The sequence below is a fragment of the Papio anubis genome, chromosome 19, assembly GCF_008728515.1.
Source record: "Papio anubis isolate 15944 chromosome 19, Panubis1.0, whole genome shotgun sequence".
NCBI lineage: Eukaryota > Metazoa > Chordata > Mammalia > Primates > Cercopithecidae > Papio > Papio anubis.
In genome coordinates, this window is record NC_044994.1 from 41,264,586 (window position 1) to 41,284,012 (window position 19,427).

Here is a 19,427-nt window from a genome sequence, read left to right on the forward strand (position 1 = left end):
ATAGCCAAATGTTTAGCCTGAGAATGCAGTTTTTACTAAATATAGGTGAAGTGTAAATAAGTGGCCCATTCTTCCGACAACAACAGAAACGTAAGTACAGGTGTAAGTCCAACTTAACTTCCTGCTTTTACTTCTACATGGTTCTATACTGTGTGCTTACAGTGAGGTCCTTTCTACTTCCTCACCTCCACTCTGCCTTTCACTTCTTCCAAAGGAGAATGTGTTTCAAATGGATGTAGTTTAAATTCTTTGCATGGTTCTGTGTGTCCTTATAAAAAAAAAATTAATTTGGTCTTTCAGAGACTTTTTTCTTCTTTTTCTTTTCTTTTGTGTGTGTGTATGTGTGTGTGTGTGTTTAAGAGATGGTGTCTCGCTACATTGCCCAGGCTGGTCCTGAATTCCCGGACTCAAGAGATTCTCTTGACTCAGTCTCCTGAGCAGCTGGGATAACAGTGCACCACCACACCTCAGAGACATTTTTAAGGATATCAACTGCCTGGTTACTAAGAATGTTCCTTATTGCACCACTGATGGAATAAAGACCGATTGGACTTCATTAGAACTGATTTTGAAAGAGAAAGTAATTACATTTGTGGATATGATCAGATGGTTTCATAGGCAACTGTGGGAGCGTTTAGTGAATGCGTATAGTGGTTAGGCAGAATTACTACTAACATGGGCCTTATCATCAAACTCTGGGTTTAAGTTCTGGCTGCATCATTTTCCGAATGTGTGACAGTAAACAAGTTAATTAATCTTTCTAACTTGGTTTCTTTATCTGCAAATTGAGGACTAAAATGAAATATACTTCATGGTTTATTTTTTAATGAGGATTAAGTAAGTTAATGCATGTAAGTGCTTAGCAAGTATGCAATAAAAGCTAGTGATGATTAGAAAAGAAGCAAATGGCTTTTGATGTGGTTTAAATAAAATTTTAAAGCTAAATACTCCAAATGATGTGTAATATTGCAGCTATTGCAGCTATGACCACAGAGGGAAAAAAAAAATCTCTGGTTTAGTCTTTTGTCAGGAACACAAAGAAAATATTTGCCCATCACAATGAAAGGTACTGGGAATTAGAGATTATTTTTCTCCAATATACTGCAGGTGTATATTACCAGACATACATAGTCCATAGTTCAGGTGACTATCTTTAAAAAATTTTTTAAAGGAAAAAAGAAAGATAGGAAGGAATGAAAAAAGAAATTGGAATGAGGGAGGTCCAGAGAAAGGCAAAAGTTAGGACAGATGGGATAGAGGACTGCCACAAGGGCAGACTGAAATGAATGGGATGGCACAGTTTAGAAACATGAAGACTAAAAACAGACATGTTGGATATTTCTAGAATATAAAGATCTCAATAAATCTTGGAAAACCAGGAATATCTCCCTACCTCTGGAGCTTGAAAGAGATATATTAATAAACCAATACAAGAAAACACTATTTTAACATTACAATGCCCATTCGTGGGTGATATTCTTAGATGAAATATTAGACATCAGGAGTCTCGAGACTATAAAAGGCCACACTTGGCATCAGATTAATTTTAAAAAAGATATAAAGATAGGAAAAGTAGCATGCCAAGAGCAAAACCCCACAGGCTTTTGTTTTCCTTGGGAATCCTTATGGTAGTTTCTGGGCTAGTCTTTGACCCTTCAAATGACAGCTCAGATGCAAGAGAATGAGACTACTCTAGGCAGATGCAGTAGCCACCCTACCTTAGAACCATGTCCCAAATAGAAACCAATATCCTTGTGACAGTCTCAGCTTCTAGGTCTTTGTAAAGGATGTGCCCAGTTATAAAAGTTCTCTCATTCAGAGAAGCCCAAAGCAATGGCTTCTCATCAAGTATTTGTAGTTCATTCATAGTCCTCCAAGTAATGACTCAGCTTACCAATCAAATGTCATTTTATCACATTATCATTTTATCATAGCAGTGTTGCTTGGTAACACAATTGACATTCTACCTCCATTAGATTTCCAGAGAACTGAGCTAAAAGCATCTTAACCCAAGGCCAATTTCTCATGTAAAAGGGGAAAAAGTTTTGTGAAACCTTTACCCACAAGCATAATGAGTCTTAAACTCAGTATTTTACCTCCAAAAATACTACTGGCAAGAAACAGAAATGAATTTGGACAAATTCATGAATGACATGGTTAGAAGAAGCTTTTCAGAAGTAAGTAAATAGCTGCCTATAAATTTGCCTTCACAGAGAGAACAATTTCTACTGGATGTTATAATCCTTAAGACTGCTTGCAGGAATAACTGTTAAGAGGAATGGATATAATTAAAAAAAAAAAAAAAAAAAAAGAGGAATGGATAAAGGCTCTGCTTGAGTTCCAGATAGTTTCTTTGAGAGCTGAGATGACAGCAGGTACGTCATTCTTCCATGAGATACCCTCCAGCCCCCAGACTCTTTACTTTCCTTAATAACTGGTACTTTTGCATTCTCATCTTCTATCAAAGCATAAAACTAACACAAATTCTTAAGACTATAAACCACAATTTACCATGTTGTCAAAAATAGTCTATCCCATAAAAGAAGACGGAGTTAACTTGTGCTGGGTGTTCCTTAGGCAATACTTTGTTTCATAATCTTATTAACACTGACACTTTTCAATTTTAAAGAGATCTTATCAACACCAACACTTCTTAATTAAAACTCAGAATTAACAAGAAGGACATGGGGCCAGAGATGAAATATTCGAGAAGTTGCCTAAGGATGCTCTCACACACATCCTAAATATCAGTGAATCTACATGGGAGTATATTGGTTCATAAAGATTTCCCTTAAAATGTCAAAGTTTGATTCTTAAAATAAACATCCTTGTGTGAAATGCTGTTTCTGCTTTACCTTGATTGCACGGATGGCAACTATACCCAAATTCCCCAATTCTGTTAATGATACCTAAATGATGTTGATATAAGCTTAGGAAAATGACAAGAGTGTGCATGGCAAAATATTTTGCTATAGCTGCAACCGTTAGGTATATAATTGAAGCAGCTTAAGGAAAGCCAATGAAATTAAGCTGACAGAAGAGTTTTAATATTGATTTCCGTTTACCAGCAATCATGAAAAAGCTGTGAAAATCAATGAATGGATTTGCAATAGTATACTCAACTGTAGGTTAAACTCACATTTAATTGTGTAGATTCCAGAGTATCCAGCAGTTAATACATCCTATGTGTTAAGAGTCTGGAATGGGAGGCTAGCTATGGCCCAAACCTGATTTCAACCAAGTACCTAACAACTACACAAAACTCTACTAAGACAAGCAAAAGATTCACCTACTTCGGCAAACTGGCTTATGAGAATGGATAGAGACATTCTTAAATGTCTGAAATTTGACCAGAATCTATGTGTTGCTGCCACCCTGAAAGCAAAAAGAAGGTTTTTGTTTAGAAGCCACTCTCTACCTTCTCTCTCCATCCCCAAAGTAGTTCAGCCTCTATCTTTGCTTTCAAAACTCTGACAGACAGGCTTCTACACTCCAGGCAGGGGCCTAAAGAATTCTTATCTAAGGACATGGACTAGCCCCCAAAACAAGATTTAATGATACTGATATAAAGGGGTTCCAAGGAAAAGACCATCTAATTAAGAAGAATTTCACAGACCAAAAGTGGCAGGGAAGAAATAATTTAAAAGACTATTTGGCTGGGTGCAACGGCTCACGCCTGCAATTCCAACACTTTGGGAGGCTGAGTGGGGAGCATCACTTGACCTGGGGGTTTGAGACCAGCCTGGGCAACATAGCAAGGTCTTGCCTTTACACACACACACACCTGCGTGTGGTGATGCATGCCTGTATCCCAGCCAGTTGGGAGGCTGAGCTGGGAGGATTGCTTGAGCCTGTGAGTCAGAGGTTGCAATGAGCCATGAGCATGCCACTGTACTGTAGCATGGGCAACAGAGTGAGGCTCTGTCTCAAAAACAACAACAGAAAGAATATTTGATAGCATTGAACATCAGTCTCTAGACTAAAAAGGCTCTCCAAGTATCCACTACAATTACCCAATGCACAGGAAATCATGACGTTCCAGAACACAAGGATAAAGAGATCAGAAAAGCTTCCATAAAGACCAGGTCATATATAAAGGGAGAAGAAAGATGTTTCAGACATGATAAATTTAAAAATAAAAAAATCTATCTCATATACACCATTTTCCCAGAAAGCTACTATAGTATATGTTCCATCAACGCAAAGTAGTAAACAAAGAAAGACAAAGACACAGGAGCCAGGCTTAACCAAAGGAGAGCACTGAAGGCAATTCCCAAGAATACACTGTAGCTGTGCAGAAGTGCACAATGGGTGTGGCAGGTAGCAGGTCTCCATAGAAAGAGTAGATTTGAGAATGTTACCTGATCTGTTTGACTATTTGCAGAGGAGTTTTAGAGTTCTGTTAAAAAGTTTGTAGCTGTGTTAGAGATTGGATATTTGCAACATATAACCAAGAAAAGTTTAGAATCTAGAACACAAGAATAATAAAATATTTATTGATAAGAAAAAGATAAATAACTCAATAGAAAAACTAACAAGACTTGAACAGGCAGTCTCAAAAGAGGAACTCTAAATGGCTAATAAACATATGAAATATGCTTATCCTTATTAGCAATCAAGGAATTACAAATTAAAAGTATAATAAGATGCCATTACAAAACTGACAAAACTATCAAAACAATTTTTTATGAATATGTAAAGCAACAGGAATTCTCATACAGCAGTGACTAAAGTGTAAAATGGTAGCACCCCAGGGAAAATGGTTTGGCAAGATACACAACACCCAGCAATTCCACTATTGGGTAAACACCCCAGAGAAAGGTATGTACATGTGCTTACTTACTATTGAAATTATATATTTATGTTTGTTTCATAACTTAATTATTGAATGTCTTCCTAAATATAAGTAACACAAGGACAGCGATGGTGGCTCTTCAGTTTACTTGAACCTAGCACTGTGAATTATATTAGTTATTCAAAAAATATCTATGGAACCAAATTGAATCAGAAAACACTAATATAGCAGTAGAAAACTTAGCAAAAAACATTTTTAAAAAGGACAGGAAGCAAACATTCACAGACGTGTAAAAAATGTTAAACCACGTTAGTAATTAAGGAAATTAAAATATGAAAAAATACCATTTTTGCCATAAAAAGACATTAAAATAATTACAATGCTCAAAGCTACAAAAGTACAGTGACATAGATCCTCTCATAGGTCACTTGTGGAAGTATAAGATGATATACAGGTGCATAAATTATTATTATTTTTTGAGACAGAGTCTCACTCTGTTGCCCAGGCTGGAGTGCAGTGGCACGATCTCGGCTCACGGCAAGCTCCGCCTCCCGGTTTCATGCCATTCTTGTGCCTCAGCCTCCTGAGTAGTTGGGACTACAGGCGACCACCACCACACCTGGCTAATTTTTTGTATTTTTAGCAGAGATGGGGTTTCACCATGTTAGCCAGGATGGTCTCGATCTCCTGACCTCGTGATCTGCCCATCTTGGCCTTCCAAAGTGCTGGGATTACAGGCGTGAGCCACCGCTTGCCTGGCCTTTTTTTTTTTTTTTTGGAGACGGAGTTTTACTCTTGTTGCCTAGGCTGGAGTACAATGGTGTGATCTCAGCTAACTGCAACCTCCATCTCCTGGGTTCAAGCGATTCTCCTGCCTCACTCTCTCAAGTAGCTGGGATTACAGGTATGAGCCACTGCGCCCAGCCCAGAGGCACAAATTCTATAGTTTTTCTGGAAAGCAATTTTGCAACCTGTGTTGAATCTTGAAAATAAAGATGCCCTTTGACAGAAAAACTAGTAAAATTCCAGCTTTAAAACCATACCAAAAATTAATTTTAAAATTTGAGATAAGACTTATTTATAAACTTTTCATTCATTATGAACTGATATAAAACACTGGAAATAAATGAGCAAAAATGGGATAATGGTTATATATATTTTAGGACACAAACATGGGCTAGATAAATATTAAAATGTGAGACTTTCAAAGAGTTGATAATACCATAGAAAAATGCTCACAGTCTAAGTGTAAAGTAAAAATGGCAGAATAAAGAACTGTATGAAGTATGACTTCAATTGTATTAAATATGTATGTATATGTATATACAATACACAGATTACCACAATTATTATAGCAAAATAGACTGCAAATATAGTTAATGTTGAAAGAAGAAACTCTTACTATTACAGTTCTTACCAAGGCTTATTAAACATTCTCTGCTTTAACACTTAAAAAAGAATCATAATAAATGTCTTCATTTACACTTACCAGATCAATATTTTGCATTATATCCTGAAATGAAGGATGAGTTCGAAATTGTTCGAAGAGATCGCGTTTGTAGAGCAGGGCGTATACCAAGTTTGGGTTGTGGTGAAGGGAATTTGTCAGGCAGGAGTTGATGATCTCTAACATCATTCGAATCACTTCTTCAATGACATTTAGGTCTTGTGCCTCATAAAGAAAAGAAACCCCAACACAGAGTCACTCTTTTTCTCCTTGCAATAGAATTAATCGAAATAAGAGAAATTGCCTTAAAATTATAACAGAATTGGAAAGATCACACAGAGAAGCTCATCAAGATTATTTCTGTCAAGAATCTTAAGAATGAGGTTTGTCAGTTACTAAAGGATTTGGGTTAAAATCTTTTGAACTTAGAATGGTAATAATTAGGAATTTCATATAATAAATTACAGACATCAATCTAGAGGGAAATTTGGAGCTTACGCAGTTCCTCATTTAATAGATCCATATTGGTATTCTCACTATTGTACTACCCTAAATCGTTAAGACTGCCACGATGTAGAGTAGTGGTAGGGTAGTACCCATTCCAAGAAAATGACTACTAATTCAGAAAATGACTTCATTGCTCTACACTGTCATTTCAGTCTTTATATTTCAGATAAACAGACTATGATTTTGTCACTGTTTCCTCGGAGTGAATAGTCTTTGGGAATCTGAACATTAAATAGTTACCAAACAGCAAAGCTCAAAGTAAGCAATCAGCAAACCTCTTGGAAGAAAAGGGCAATGGAAGGAGCAAGCACATGGGTATATACAACAGACTTTCCTCTCCTCTTCAGTCTTCTATATTTGACAGTTGAAGCAAAAATTATAACATTGATGTGGTTCTCAATGTATGTAAAGGAATATCTAAAACAATTATAAACAAAGGTGGGTAAGGGATTTAAAGGGACAAAGGTTTCTACAGCTCACTTGAACTGGTAAAATATCAACACTACTAGACTGCGATAAGCTATGTACATATAATGTAATGTCTAGAGCAAATCTACCTGACGAGAAACAAAAATACTATAGATATATTAAGGCTGGGTGCGGAGGCTCATGCCTGTAATCCCAGCACTTTGGGAGGCAAAGGTGGGCAGATCACTTGAGCTCAGGAGTTTGAGACCAGCCTGGGCAATATCACAAAACCCCATCTCTACAAAAAACACAAAAATTAGCCAGGCGGGTGGCACACACCTGTAGCCTCAGCTACTTGGGAGGCTGAGGTGGGAGGAAGGCTTAAGCCTGAGAGGTGGAGGTTACAGTGAGTTGAGATTGCTCCACTGCATTCCAACCTGAGTGACACAGCCAGACTGTCTCAGGAAAAAAAAAAAGAAAAGAAAAAGAAAAAAAGAACTAGAGATATATCAAAATGGGATTCTAAAAAAATTTTCATACAGGAAGGCAGGAAAAATGCAAATGAAAAAGGGGAAACCAACAAAAAACAGAAAGTAAAATGGCAGTTACGTATTAATAACTACATTAATTGCAAATAGTCTACAATAGTTAAAATCCAAGGAATGTCAGAGTGGATTAAAAGCACACCACCCAACTATATGCTATCTATGAGAAACTTCTAATATAGTTGGGTTGAAAGTAAAAGGACGGAAAGATACCTATGCAAACATAAGTCAAAAGAAAGCAGGAGTGGCTATACAGTATAACGTATCTTTAAGGGATTGGTTCCAGGACATCCCCGTGCCTTGGAAATACCAAAAATCTGCAGATGCTCAAGTCCCTTATACAAAATGGCATACTACAGTTGCTCACTCCATCCATAGATTAAAAAAAATCTGTGGGTATGGAATCCGAGGATATGAAGGGCCAACTGTATGTACTTTCAATCTGTGTTGGTTGAATCTGTGCATGCCTAACTCAAAATATGGAGGACTGACTTATATTAGTATTAAAGTAGACTTCAGAGTCTATCTGGCCTATAAAATAAAAAGTATTGACTATCTGGCTCTTTACAGAAAAAGTTTACTTTCCCCGCTTAAGAGATGAAAAGGTATGCCTATTTCCATACAATTTACCTCTGTCTTGCTTTTCTTACTTTTTTTTTGAGTCAGGGTCTCACCCTGTCACCTGGGCTGGAGTGCAGTGACGCGATCATAGCTCACTGCAGCCTTGAATTCCTGGGTTCAAGCAATTTTCCCATCTCAGCCTCCCAAAGTGCTGGGATTACATGGGTGAGCCACTGAACCCAGCCTCTGCCTCTGTTTTCTTAAATACAATGTTTAACATTCAATTGAAATGTATGAAACACACAACAAAGCAAGTAAAAGAATCCATGTTGAAGAGACAAAGTCATCAGCAGAATATGACACAGAGATAAAACATTCTGAAAATATCAAAGAGGGAATCTAAAAGAACTATGATCTACAAAATTTGTTTGAATTGATTGGGAATTTCAGCAGAGTTAAAAACTATAAGAAAGAGACAAATGGTAAAGATAGAATTTTTGTAAAATGTGGTGACTGCAGTGAAGAATGCCTTAAACAGGTTTCAACAATAGACTGGACAGAGCTTGCGAATGAACTGCAAACCTGAAGGCAGGTTAACAGAAACTGCACAAACTAACCCTACAAAGAGAAAAAGAGTGAGAAAACAAGACAGAGAATCCAATGAGGGCTGTAAAATAATATGAAATGCATTAATACACATGTAATTGACTCCCAGAAGGAAAAGAGAGAAAGAATGGGGCAAAAGAGATATTTGAAGAGATAATGACTGAGCATTTCCTATAAATAATGAAAAAAAAAAAATCAAACAGATTCAAGCACGTCAGAAAATATCCATGGTCACCCTACCCCCAAACAAAAACCAAAAGAACCATCTACTTAGATCCATCAAATTCAAATTATTAAAAATCAAAGACAAAGAGAAAATCTTGAGGACAGTTTAAAAAACAAAAACAAAAACAAACACACACACACACTAAATACAGAGGCGCAGAGATAAGAGTCACAGCTGACTCTTAGGAGAAGCGATGCAGTCCAACCTAAATGTAGTGGCATCATTAAAGCACTGAAATAAAACAACAGTCAGCCAAGTATCCCATACACAGCAAAAATATCTTTCAAATATGAAGGTGAAAAAAAGACTTTTTCAGACAAAAATAAGCTAATTTATTACTTGCACTATACAAAATATTAGAGGGATTTCTTCAGGCAGAAGAAATATGGAAACAGACAGAAATGTAGATGTCCACAAGGGAAGCAAGATATTTTTCTTATTTTTAATCATTCTAAAAGAGAACTGACTTCTAAAGTAAAAATAGTAGACATGTAGTATAGGTTTATAGCACATATATATAACATGTAAAATATATCATAACGTTCTGCTGATGGGCATCCAATATATATCTAGTTTCCTTGTTTCTACGAATAAGGCTGATAAGCCTCCTGGTAGATGTGTTTATATATGGGTACGTTTATGTCTCTGGGATAGATTCCAGGAGAGGGATTGCTGAAAAGGCTGTATTTGTAATGTTAATAGATGCCGTCAGATTGTTTAGGGTGATGACAATACGTTTATACTAGCAATGTAGGAAGGCCCTTTCTACCATTTTTTCACCAACAGCAGGTATACTCGTTCTTTTTAAAACTCACTACCTGAAAGTAATAGAGAAATATACTGCTACTACCTTAGTGACCATTTCCCTGAATGGGAGTGAACTGCACATGTGAGGGATCTGGGTTGCACACTCCTTACGGGAAACTAATGCCTGATGATCTGAGGTGGAACTGAGGTGGTGATGCTAAGGCTGGGGAGCAGCTCCAAATACAGATTAACAAGCTCAGTGCTCCCCTTGATTCTACATTACAGTGAGTTGAGTTGTATAATTATTTCATTATATATTACAATGTATAATAGAAACAAAGTGTACAATAAATGTTATGCACTTGAATCATCCTGAAACTATCAACCAGTTCATGGAAAAACCATCTTCCACGAAACCGGTCCCAGGTGCCAAAAATCTTGGGGACTCCCGCTTTGTATTCTTCAGCTTCACAACCACAAGTCTAGGTATTGGCTTATTCTTATTCGTCTTGCTCAGTATATTCGGAGTGCACTTTTGATCTGACAACCTAGTCTCTTCCATAAAGATAACTTGGATAATCTTTTCTAATTATTATCTTCCAATTTATTAACTTTCTTTGATAGTGTCCAGTATAGATCAATCTTGTTTACTAAGTTTTGATTTTTAATGACTATATTTTTCATTTTAAGCTTTCTAGTTAACTAGTTCTCTCTCACAGTCATGTTATTTCATTTCTTTCTGTTTTTATTTCCTATATACTCTTTTTTATGAATATTATTCCTTCATTTATCTTTGAGGCTCCTCAGAATATTCCCATAGTTATTCTATTAGTTTTTAATTCTATTTGGATAAATTTACCTTAATTATGATAATGACTGTTATTTTTCTATTGTTAATTTCAGCATGTATTTTGTTATGCAAGCTCATCTAATATGGTTTAATACTTCCAAATCAATAGGTTATGTGGTGGCTTCCTAGAGTTTCAGACGGAAACCAGGTCTCATAATTGGTGCCTCGGTACTCCTGCCCTACAATCACACTAAAGACAGTACTGGCCAGGCTTATCACCATGCCGGTATCAGTTTGTTTCAAGATCCCATGGTGAGGCTGTTTCTGTGTACTCTTGCCTCCCTAGACATAGAATTTAACCGTTATTATTAACACATTTATTCAGGCTCTTTATTTTAATAAAGGATCTATTCCAGCTCCTAATTTCTAGCAGAGAACCTGGCACTAGTGTCTGGCCTACAGTAGCTGAGCTCCCAGCCACTTCTCCTCCTTCCAGCTCAGCAGGCTCACTGTTTTGACTGCTTTTTCTGTTTCTGTTCCATCAAGAAATAGCTGTCTCATTTTGGGATTTGGCTATGTGTTTAAAATGTTTTCTTTTTATGATTCATCTATTATTGTTATGTTTTTGAAGCAAAGGGGAGAAGATGAGACTTCAAATTTGGAACTAACAAGATAATCTTGACCAGAAGTTCTCTGAATTATATTTGCTTCTCATTTTGGTATCTGAATTAGTATAGAAGAAGGAAGAGACTTCAAACTTCAGAATTCTCTCTCACAGTCATTTAAGGGCAACCCAATGAAATGGTATGACTACTTTAGAAATATAATCAAGTCGAAATATTAGCTTTCTGTAGAATTTTATATTCATATATATTTTATACACTTATGCTAAGTATAAGTGCTGATATATGAAACTTACACTTCAAAAATTATCTACAGATAGCTTACAATTTCTGCTTTCAAACACATGGAGAGTTTATTCTCAATGTTTAAATAAGTAATTTGCTGAAACAAACAGGGTAATATACCCAATTCCTAAATAGGCACCTGCTAGTTTAAACCCAGGCTAAAATATTGACTACTTATTTTATTCCCAAGTCAGGGAAAGTATAAAATAGAAACTTTAGGCTGGGTATAGCAGCTCACACCTGTAATCCTAGCACTTTGGGAGACTGAGGCAGGAGGATCACTTGAGGCCAGAAGTCAAAAGCAGTTTCAGCAACTGAGCAAGACCCCATCTCTACAAAAAACTTAAAAATTATCTAGGTGTGATGTGGTGGTGCATGCCTATAGTCCCAGTTACTCAAGAGGCTGAGGCAGGAGGATTGCCTGAGTTCAGAGGTTTGAGGCTGCAGTGAGCTATGATCATGCCACTGCACTCCAGCCTGGGCAACAGAGTGAGACCCTGTCTCCAAAAAAAAAAAAGAAAGAAACTTTATATGAATAAGCATGCTCTACATTAGTTTTTACTTTGCATGAATCTGACTAAAGGCTCTTTAAGAGTTACACTAACTCTCTTATTTTTAGAGTTATTAGGTATTTTACCTAACTTATCTTACATTGTTTCTGTGACAAATTCTAATGTTATCTTTTATAGATTATATTCAGTTGCAGATTTATAAATTAAATGACGAGAACATATAGTTTCTAGCATTACTCAGATTGACTAACGACATAGTGTGGGAGGTTACAGCAAACACATTTTATATGATATCATATTTGGCTGGACTGTCATGCTAGAAAGAATCTTCTGTATTTTAATGTAGTACTATTTTGAAAAACAAAAATGAGAAACATAATTCAGAAGTAAGTTTAAAGAGTAGCTAATTATAATTTTCCGTCAATATTTACTTTATGTAACACTCTAAACAAGTTATCAGGCCAGGCGCAGTGGCTCACGCCTGTAATCCCAGCACTTTGGGAGGCTGAGTCAGGCAGATCACGAGGTCAGGAGATCGAGACCATCCTGGCTAACATGGTGAAACCTTGCCTCTACTAAATATACAAAAAATTAGCCGGGCGTGGTGGCACACACCTGTAATCCCAGCAAGATCGCCTACTGCACTCCAGCCTGGGTGACAGAGTGAGACTCTGTCTCAAAAAAAAAAAAAATAAATAAAATAAATTTCAATATAAAGAATCCCTATAAACCTCAACATAGATACCCTTTTCATGAGGTTAAGAATAGTTTCCTTTCTGGTTATGCCCAGGGGTGAAATTCCAAATATTTAACAACTAGTTGGCACTGCTAGTCCTAGTGGATGCAGGTTGAGCACAACCAGGGCAGCCCTACTAGCTTGCATTGGCTGGAGGTCAGTGGTAGTAGTGACATAAGTACTCTTAAGTACTCTCTTTCAAGAAAGAGAAATAAAATCAAGTTTCTTTGAAGTCAGGTCTACGTTAATTGGTTTTATTATATTCCAAAAACTATACCAAGAATTTCTACGTGCATTACTTTTTTCAATTCAGCAATTCTTTAATTTACTTCTGACTAATTCCGTTATTATCTATCCAATTAGAAAGCTTAGAATTTGGTCAAAGAATCGTAAAATTATAAAACACACTCAGAAGATACAAAAGACACTAAAGTCGCTCCCCTTAATGCTAGAATCCCTATAACATTCATACCAAGTGGTCAACCAACCCATCCTTGAATACGGATCACTTTTGAAAGGCTCCTCATTCTTTCTATGCAGTACAGAAAGCTGTTGCAGTTTGGCAGAAATCCACCACTCTACTCCTACTTGCTGGTCTTCAGTCTATTCCACTTCTTCTCAAGCCCATCAGCAACCTCAAGTGTCCGTCAATACAACCTGTTTTAAAGCCTTCTCATCATCTTATTTGCACTTTGCTAGATGTCTAGCATTTGGACTGTTTTGATCACAGATGCAATGCTGTGTATTCTATTATCTCCATTAAGATACATAAGTATTTATACATTTGTAATCCTTGCAACTAATTCATTTCCGTTTTAAGTGACAACAGTTCTCTGCTAACCACTACTTCGATTATCCTTTATGGAACAGACAGAATTCCTACTGTATAAGTCGTTTCCTGGAAACTATGCTCTGGATCCTCCCACTGGTGTTGGAAGATCAACCACAACTTCAAGGTACCAAGCAGATCATGAAATAATCACGAGCCACAGGAGTAAATTATGTACCTTGAGATTCTGATTTCCTAAAAAAAAAAAAAAAAAAGTATCAAATTTTTGGCTAATTCTAATTTCAAAGGAAAACTATCTCAACAACTATAATTTCCCAGTTATTTGCATCTTCAACTTGCTGCTCTGATTAGATGTCTGATGCAGGTACCTACTACATGTGGTCATAAATGAAATCCTTTATGTTTTATTTTTAAAAAGCATTATTGGGTTATAATCACCACTTGTAAAAAGAAGAAAAAGCATGAATTTGGAGAGATTCTTTAAAATTACAAAATCATCCAAATTTCAGTATTTAAATAGACCTAAAATTTATCTAATCTCATTATTTGGGTGTCTGAATTTCAAATGGTATTTAATATTATTTGCTTTTTTTTTCCACAAATTTTAAATGAGGTAGCATTTGTAAAGTCCTTAAAACAGTGTGTAACACATGGTAAGCACTATGTGAGTGTTATCCAAAACATCCACAAATACATTATCAAAGTATTTTGAAGGAGAAAAATCATTTTAACTTCAGACGTTATCATAAAAAAATGGCTTCCCAAAGTTGAAATTACTATAAGTGCAAAGAACTCAGAACTCATGTTTCTTAGTTTTAAATGTAAGTCCAAAATCCCACTCTTATTAATTTATAAAAGTAGTCAATGTATAGAAAAAATAACTTACATTTATGAAACAAAATAAGATTTTACAGAAGACACGCTTTTGAAAATTAATCATATTTCCTCAGTATTGTGTCAAAATTAGCTTTGTCAGAGGTAGAATCCGCTGGCTCCTCAATGGAGCCATAATAGAATCTGCTGGTTCACCGATGGGGCAGCCATGGTATTTTCTTCTTAGTCCTTACAGCTTCCACATCAGATAGGCTTTCTCCTCCAAAAAATGGGCATACTTATTTTACCACAGACAATTTCAAACGTAAAAACAAGAAAATGATCCCATTTTCAGATGTTTCTGATATATCATACATGTTGGGAATGAAAGCTCAACAAATTCTATGCTAAGTAGTAATTTCATATCAAATAGACAAGTTGGCCATTGTGGGAATGTTTTACCTTGTTAACAGCAGTCAGAGTTGTCTCTCATTCTATAAACTTCCTTTTCCTTTTATGAGGGAATTTATACAGTTAAATGGTTTCAAATCTTTATTTTTAGTTTCCTTAAGAGAAGCATATGTATCTTGTTTGTATTAGTTTTGGGGGGATTCCAAGAGAGTTGTCTAAATTTCCTGCATTTTCAGCAGAAAATAAAACCTTCAACAAAATTAATGGGATTTTGCCAAAAGCGGGGAGCAGGGGGAGGAAATGCACAAGCAAGGTTCTCTTTAAAGTTAATGCGCCAATGGCCTTCAAAGGCAATCACTTGGTGATAGACTCTTGTTATCTTTACGTTGTTAATTCTCTGGTGCACACACTGGAAAGCTTTGTGGCCATGTTATTTCCAGCCAGAACTGGATTTGTCCCAAAATACTGAGCTTCTGATAGAAAGAACAGTTTTTATATTAAACACAAAATCAGAGCTGAAGAATAAATCTTGTGACCTAAAAAGACAATGGGTAACCTTAATAAAGCAGTGGGAGGGGGAGGCCGTGAGGAGAGAGCAGTTACTGCACCACTGGTCTCATGCGGGGATGTAAAACTATGTGGTCTTTTTCTACACTCCTTGGATGTGGTTTGAATGTGACCCACGAGCCTCAACCACAACACTCTGGAAAGTTGTTCTTTAACATACACTACTGCAAAGGCACTGGAGGCAGCGACAAGAGAACGGTGGCTGCCAGAGCACACTGGCTAAAGCCACGTTTTTCCACATCTGGAGAAGAGCCAGAGAACTCACACAAAAAGGAGTGTTCTGATTGAAATCCAACAAAGCTGCAGCCCCTGACAATCAGATTATGTCAGCAGGCCACCTGCACTAGGCAGAACTTGGGGTGCAGAATGGAGTTTCTCACCCTTCCTCAGGCCCTCTGCCAGCAGAACAGACAAGCGCGTACCAGAGCTTGGTGTTCTGTTTTTAAAACTTCAGTGTTTTCACACGCACATATGTTTATTGCAGCACTATTTACAATAGCAAAGAGTTGGAACCAACCCAAATGTCCATCAATGATAGACCAGATTAAGAAAATGTGGTACATATACACCATGGAATACTATGCAGCCATAAAAAAGGATGAGTTCATGTCCTTTGTAGGGACATGGATGAAGTTGGAAACCATCATTCTGAGCAAACTATCACAAGGACAGAAAACTAGACACTGCATGTTCTCACTCATAGGTGGGAACTGAACAATGAGAACACTTGGACACAGGGTGGGGAACATCACACAGCAGGGCCTATCATGGGGTAGGGGTAGGGATAGCATTAGGAGATATACCTAATGTAAATGATGACTTAATGGGTGCGGCACACCAACATGGCACATGTATACATATGTAACAAACCTGCACGTTGTGCACATGTACCTTAGAACTTAAAGTGTAATAAAAAAAAATTCAGTGTTTTACCTTAAGTATTAGTGTTCATTTTCATTCTTCTTAGACTATATTGGTGTTTTATTAGAAAAAGAGATCCCTTTCTACAGCCTATAAAAAGTAAAATCTGAGTAAAACAATACTTTAGGAAGATGTGTCTTTTTAAAAAAAAATGTCTTTGATTTTCTACTGAGTGCCTCGTCTCATCCCAATCTGAGGTCCCAGCACTGCCAATAATTAGCTGTGTGACCTTTGCTACATCATTTGAGTTACAGTTTTTATTTGCAAAAATAAGTACTTAAATAATTTTTAAAAACCCCTTCCTAACCTCAAATCTCAGCTTCATAAAGTATTTAGACAATACTGAATTTGGAAAGTAAATTTTATTAATATAACCAAAAAATGTAATTAAAATAGAAAAGTATTCAGGGTAACCTCAAACTTCAGGAAAGTTCAGAATTTGGATTACCCTACCACCTTGAATAGAGTCATTACTGATTTTTAGAAGAAGAAAATCCAAAAACCTTTACAAGTAAAAATGCACAAAGCTAAGTTTCAAAATAATAATTTTCCAACCCAAGGAACCTAGTGATTCTTCAGTTTTCAATATATGCTCTTTATCTTTGGTACTGTTAACACACAGAAGGGAAATAATCTCTAAACCTGTGTGTCATGGATTACACATTGACTTCAGAGACCTATGACGCTTGATGCCTTTTTTTCATTCTTTCTTGGGAAGAAGAGTCAGTGATGCCAAAAAAGACAGTAAATATGTACTGTCTTTTACATATGTACATATAGGGGTGTAATAAGCTCAAGTTAAACAAAAAGTTAAAAAGAGAGAGAGAGAGAGAGAAACAGAGTAGCTCCCAGTTCATGGAGAGAAGCTCCAGATTGGGTTCTAGTCCCAGTTTTGCCATGGACAGGGCACATCATTTTCGCAGGCCTCAGTTCCTTCAAATGTAAGATAAACAGGCTATCTGGGTCACATGTGGACACACTATAAGGAATCCGAACCTTGGTTTCTCTGTAGGATGTGGAAAGTAACAAAGAATGACTCTCCTTAGTCAGGAGGAAAAAACCAGATAATAAATCTCAAATCTTCTTAAGTTCATCAGAATATGATTTCATAAGGCAACCAGATAAATGAATTCCAAAGAGGGTCAAGTACCTCTTCTAAGGAAAGAAGGAACACAAACACCTTTGGCTGAGCATGCAAGGAAGAAGTGGTATCCACAGAAGTGGCTGAGAAGAAAGCAGCTAAAATGTTGATGAATTATTAAAGGCTAAGTGTGGTCTAATGTGTCAGTCTTGAAACCTGAAGCCCAGATGCAAGAGATTTTATGTTCACTTAAGAGCTCTTCCTCACTATCCTCTACTAGGTGCTCATGAGAAAGGCTGGTATGGAACAGGAGACTGAAGAGGGCCCCTCTATCACTGCTCAAGCTTGCAGGAAGTGATAACTGCTGCTGGGGGCAGGTGCCAAGACTCACTTGCTTCCCTGACCCTTCTCTCAAGCTAAGAAAAAGTCTTAAGCTGCAGGGCAGCCAACCCTCTTGGCCTGTAGCACAGGCAAATTTTCATTTTCTCTAGGCGGAAGGTAGAAAGATGTCTGCCCCTGAACAAGAGGTAGGAAGCTCTCTCTCCTCCAGGACACAGATAAAGATCCAATCCCACTGGTAGAGGAATAAAAGCAAAAACCTTTCTAGTCCTGGGATTTGAGGAAGGAAACCAAGTTGGGTTCAGGATCCTATACTCATTCCAATATCAAGCACAGGTCTGCTACCACTGGAGAAGGGACAGGAATGCAGAGAAAGGTCTACCTCTGACATCCAGGTGCACACAGGGACTCTCCAGGATTGAGGCTGGACTAGGACAACAGAGAGATCTCTTCTCCAGTCCTACTGCTGGGACTGCTGAAAATGGAGTAGTAAAGAAACACTGAAAAAAGCCCTCTGACGCTGCAGACTCCACCCTTTAAGCATAAGATAAAGAGCTGCTAGAGGAATCTGAAGCTGGTGGCACACTGAAGAAGCAAAACCCAACTCTGTTCAAGATTTGACTAGAAGGAACCAACTCCCATTAACAGTCTAAAAGCAAAGGTCTCCCCATTTACACGCATACATGCTTTTAACCTCAGATTCTAATGTCCTAGCACAATGTCTGGCATTCAGTAGAAAATGAGACACATGAAAAAAATCATATAGTCCATAAGTCCATATTTTATCTTAGGTAAATTGTGTGTTTGTGTCTATTGTGTATTATTCTTTTGAGTTGTTTGTCAGGAAGCCCCTTTCTCTTACTTTACTAAAACAATTTTTTTAATACGAGAAGTGCCTATTGACTTTTCCCTAATTCCTTTTCAAAATCTATTAAGATGATCATGACTTTTTTCTCCTTAGAATATTTACTATGAGTACATCAACAGATTTCCTATAATTATACAATGGACTATATGATTTGGTAGGCACTATGGCAGACGCTGGGTTGGAGTGGTGATCCAGACATGTTCCTGCCCTCACACAGGCTACCATTTAGGGGAGAGGCACCCTGTGAAAGTACAAGGTGCTATGGGAGCACTTGGAATAGGGTTGTGGGTTTTGTGGGGAGGAGGACATAGCCGAATAGTAGGAACATAGGCCCTGGAGTCAGGCTTGAATCCCAGCTTTAGCATATGTTGACTATGTGTCCTTGGGCAATACACTGAACCTTTTTGAGCCTCAGCTTTCCTGTGAGAAAAATGAGAGAACTACTTACTTTAGAGGACGTAAGGATTAAATAACATATTTAAAACTATTTGTGGTCTTGCGTAGCAGATAAAGAGTGTTCCTTACACGGTGGTTATTGTAATGCTTACCACAAACAACAGACGAAATGCTAATCCAAAACAAGGAGGAAGAAAAAAGGAGGAAAAACACAAATATCCAACTTTAAGGTGACAAAGAGAATGTGACTACAGACATGGAGGACATTTCAATCTTCCTGCCTTGCAGATGCCACCTTCTCCCTCCCTGTGTCCTCACACGGCCTTCTGTGAGCAGCAAGCAAGCAAGCAAGTGAGCTCTGGTGTCTCCGCCTCTTCTTTTTTTTTTTTTTTTGAGGCAGAGTCTTGCTCTACCATGCCTGACTGATTTAAAAAAATTTTTTTTTTTGTATTT

The 19,427-nt window shown here is 37.2% G+C and overlaps 1 protein-coding gene across 1 annotated transcript in view; it reads right to left on the bottom strand.

Moving 5' to 3' along the window:
• Positions 1 to 19,427, bottom strand: part of LOC116271478 (dymeclin-like) — a 99,015-nt gene that overhangs the window by 69,944 nt on the left and 9,644 nt on the right. The window contains exons 2-3 of the mRNA XM_031658827.1: positions 13,796 to 13,812; positions 6,285 to 6,467 (exon numbers count right to left, since the gene is read on the bottom strand). Coding sequence (XP_031514687.1) covers positions 6,285 to 6,431 — 147 coding nt within the window. The 5' untranslated portion in view covers positions 6,432 to 6,467; positions 13,796 to 13,812. The remainder of the gene's footprint in view (positions 1 to 6,284; positions 6,468 to 13,795; positions 13,813 to 19,427) is intronic.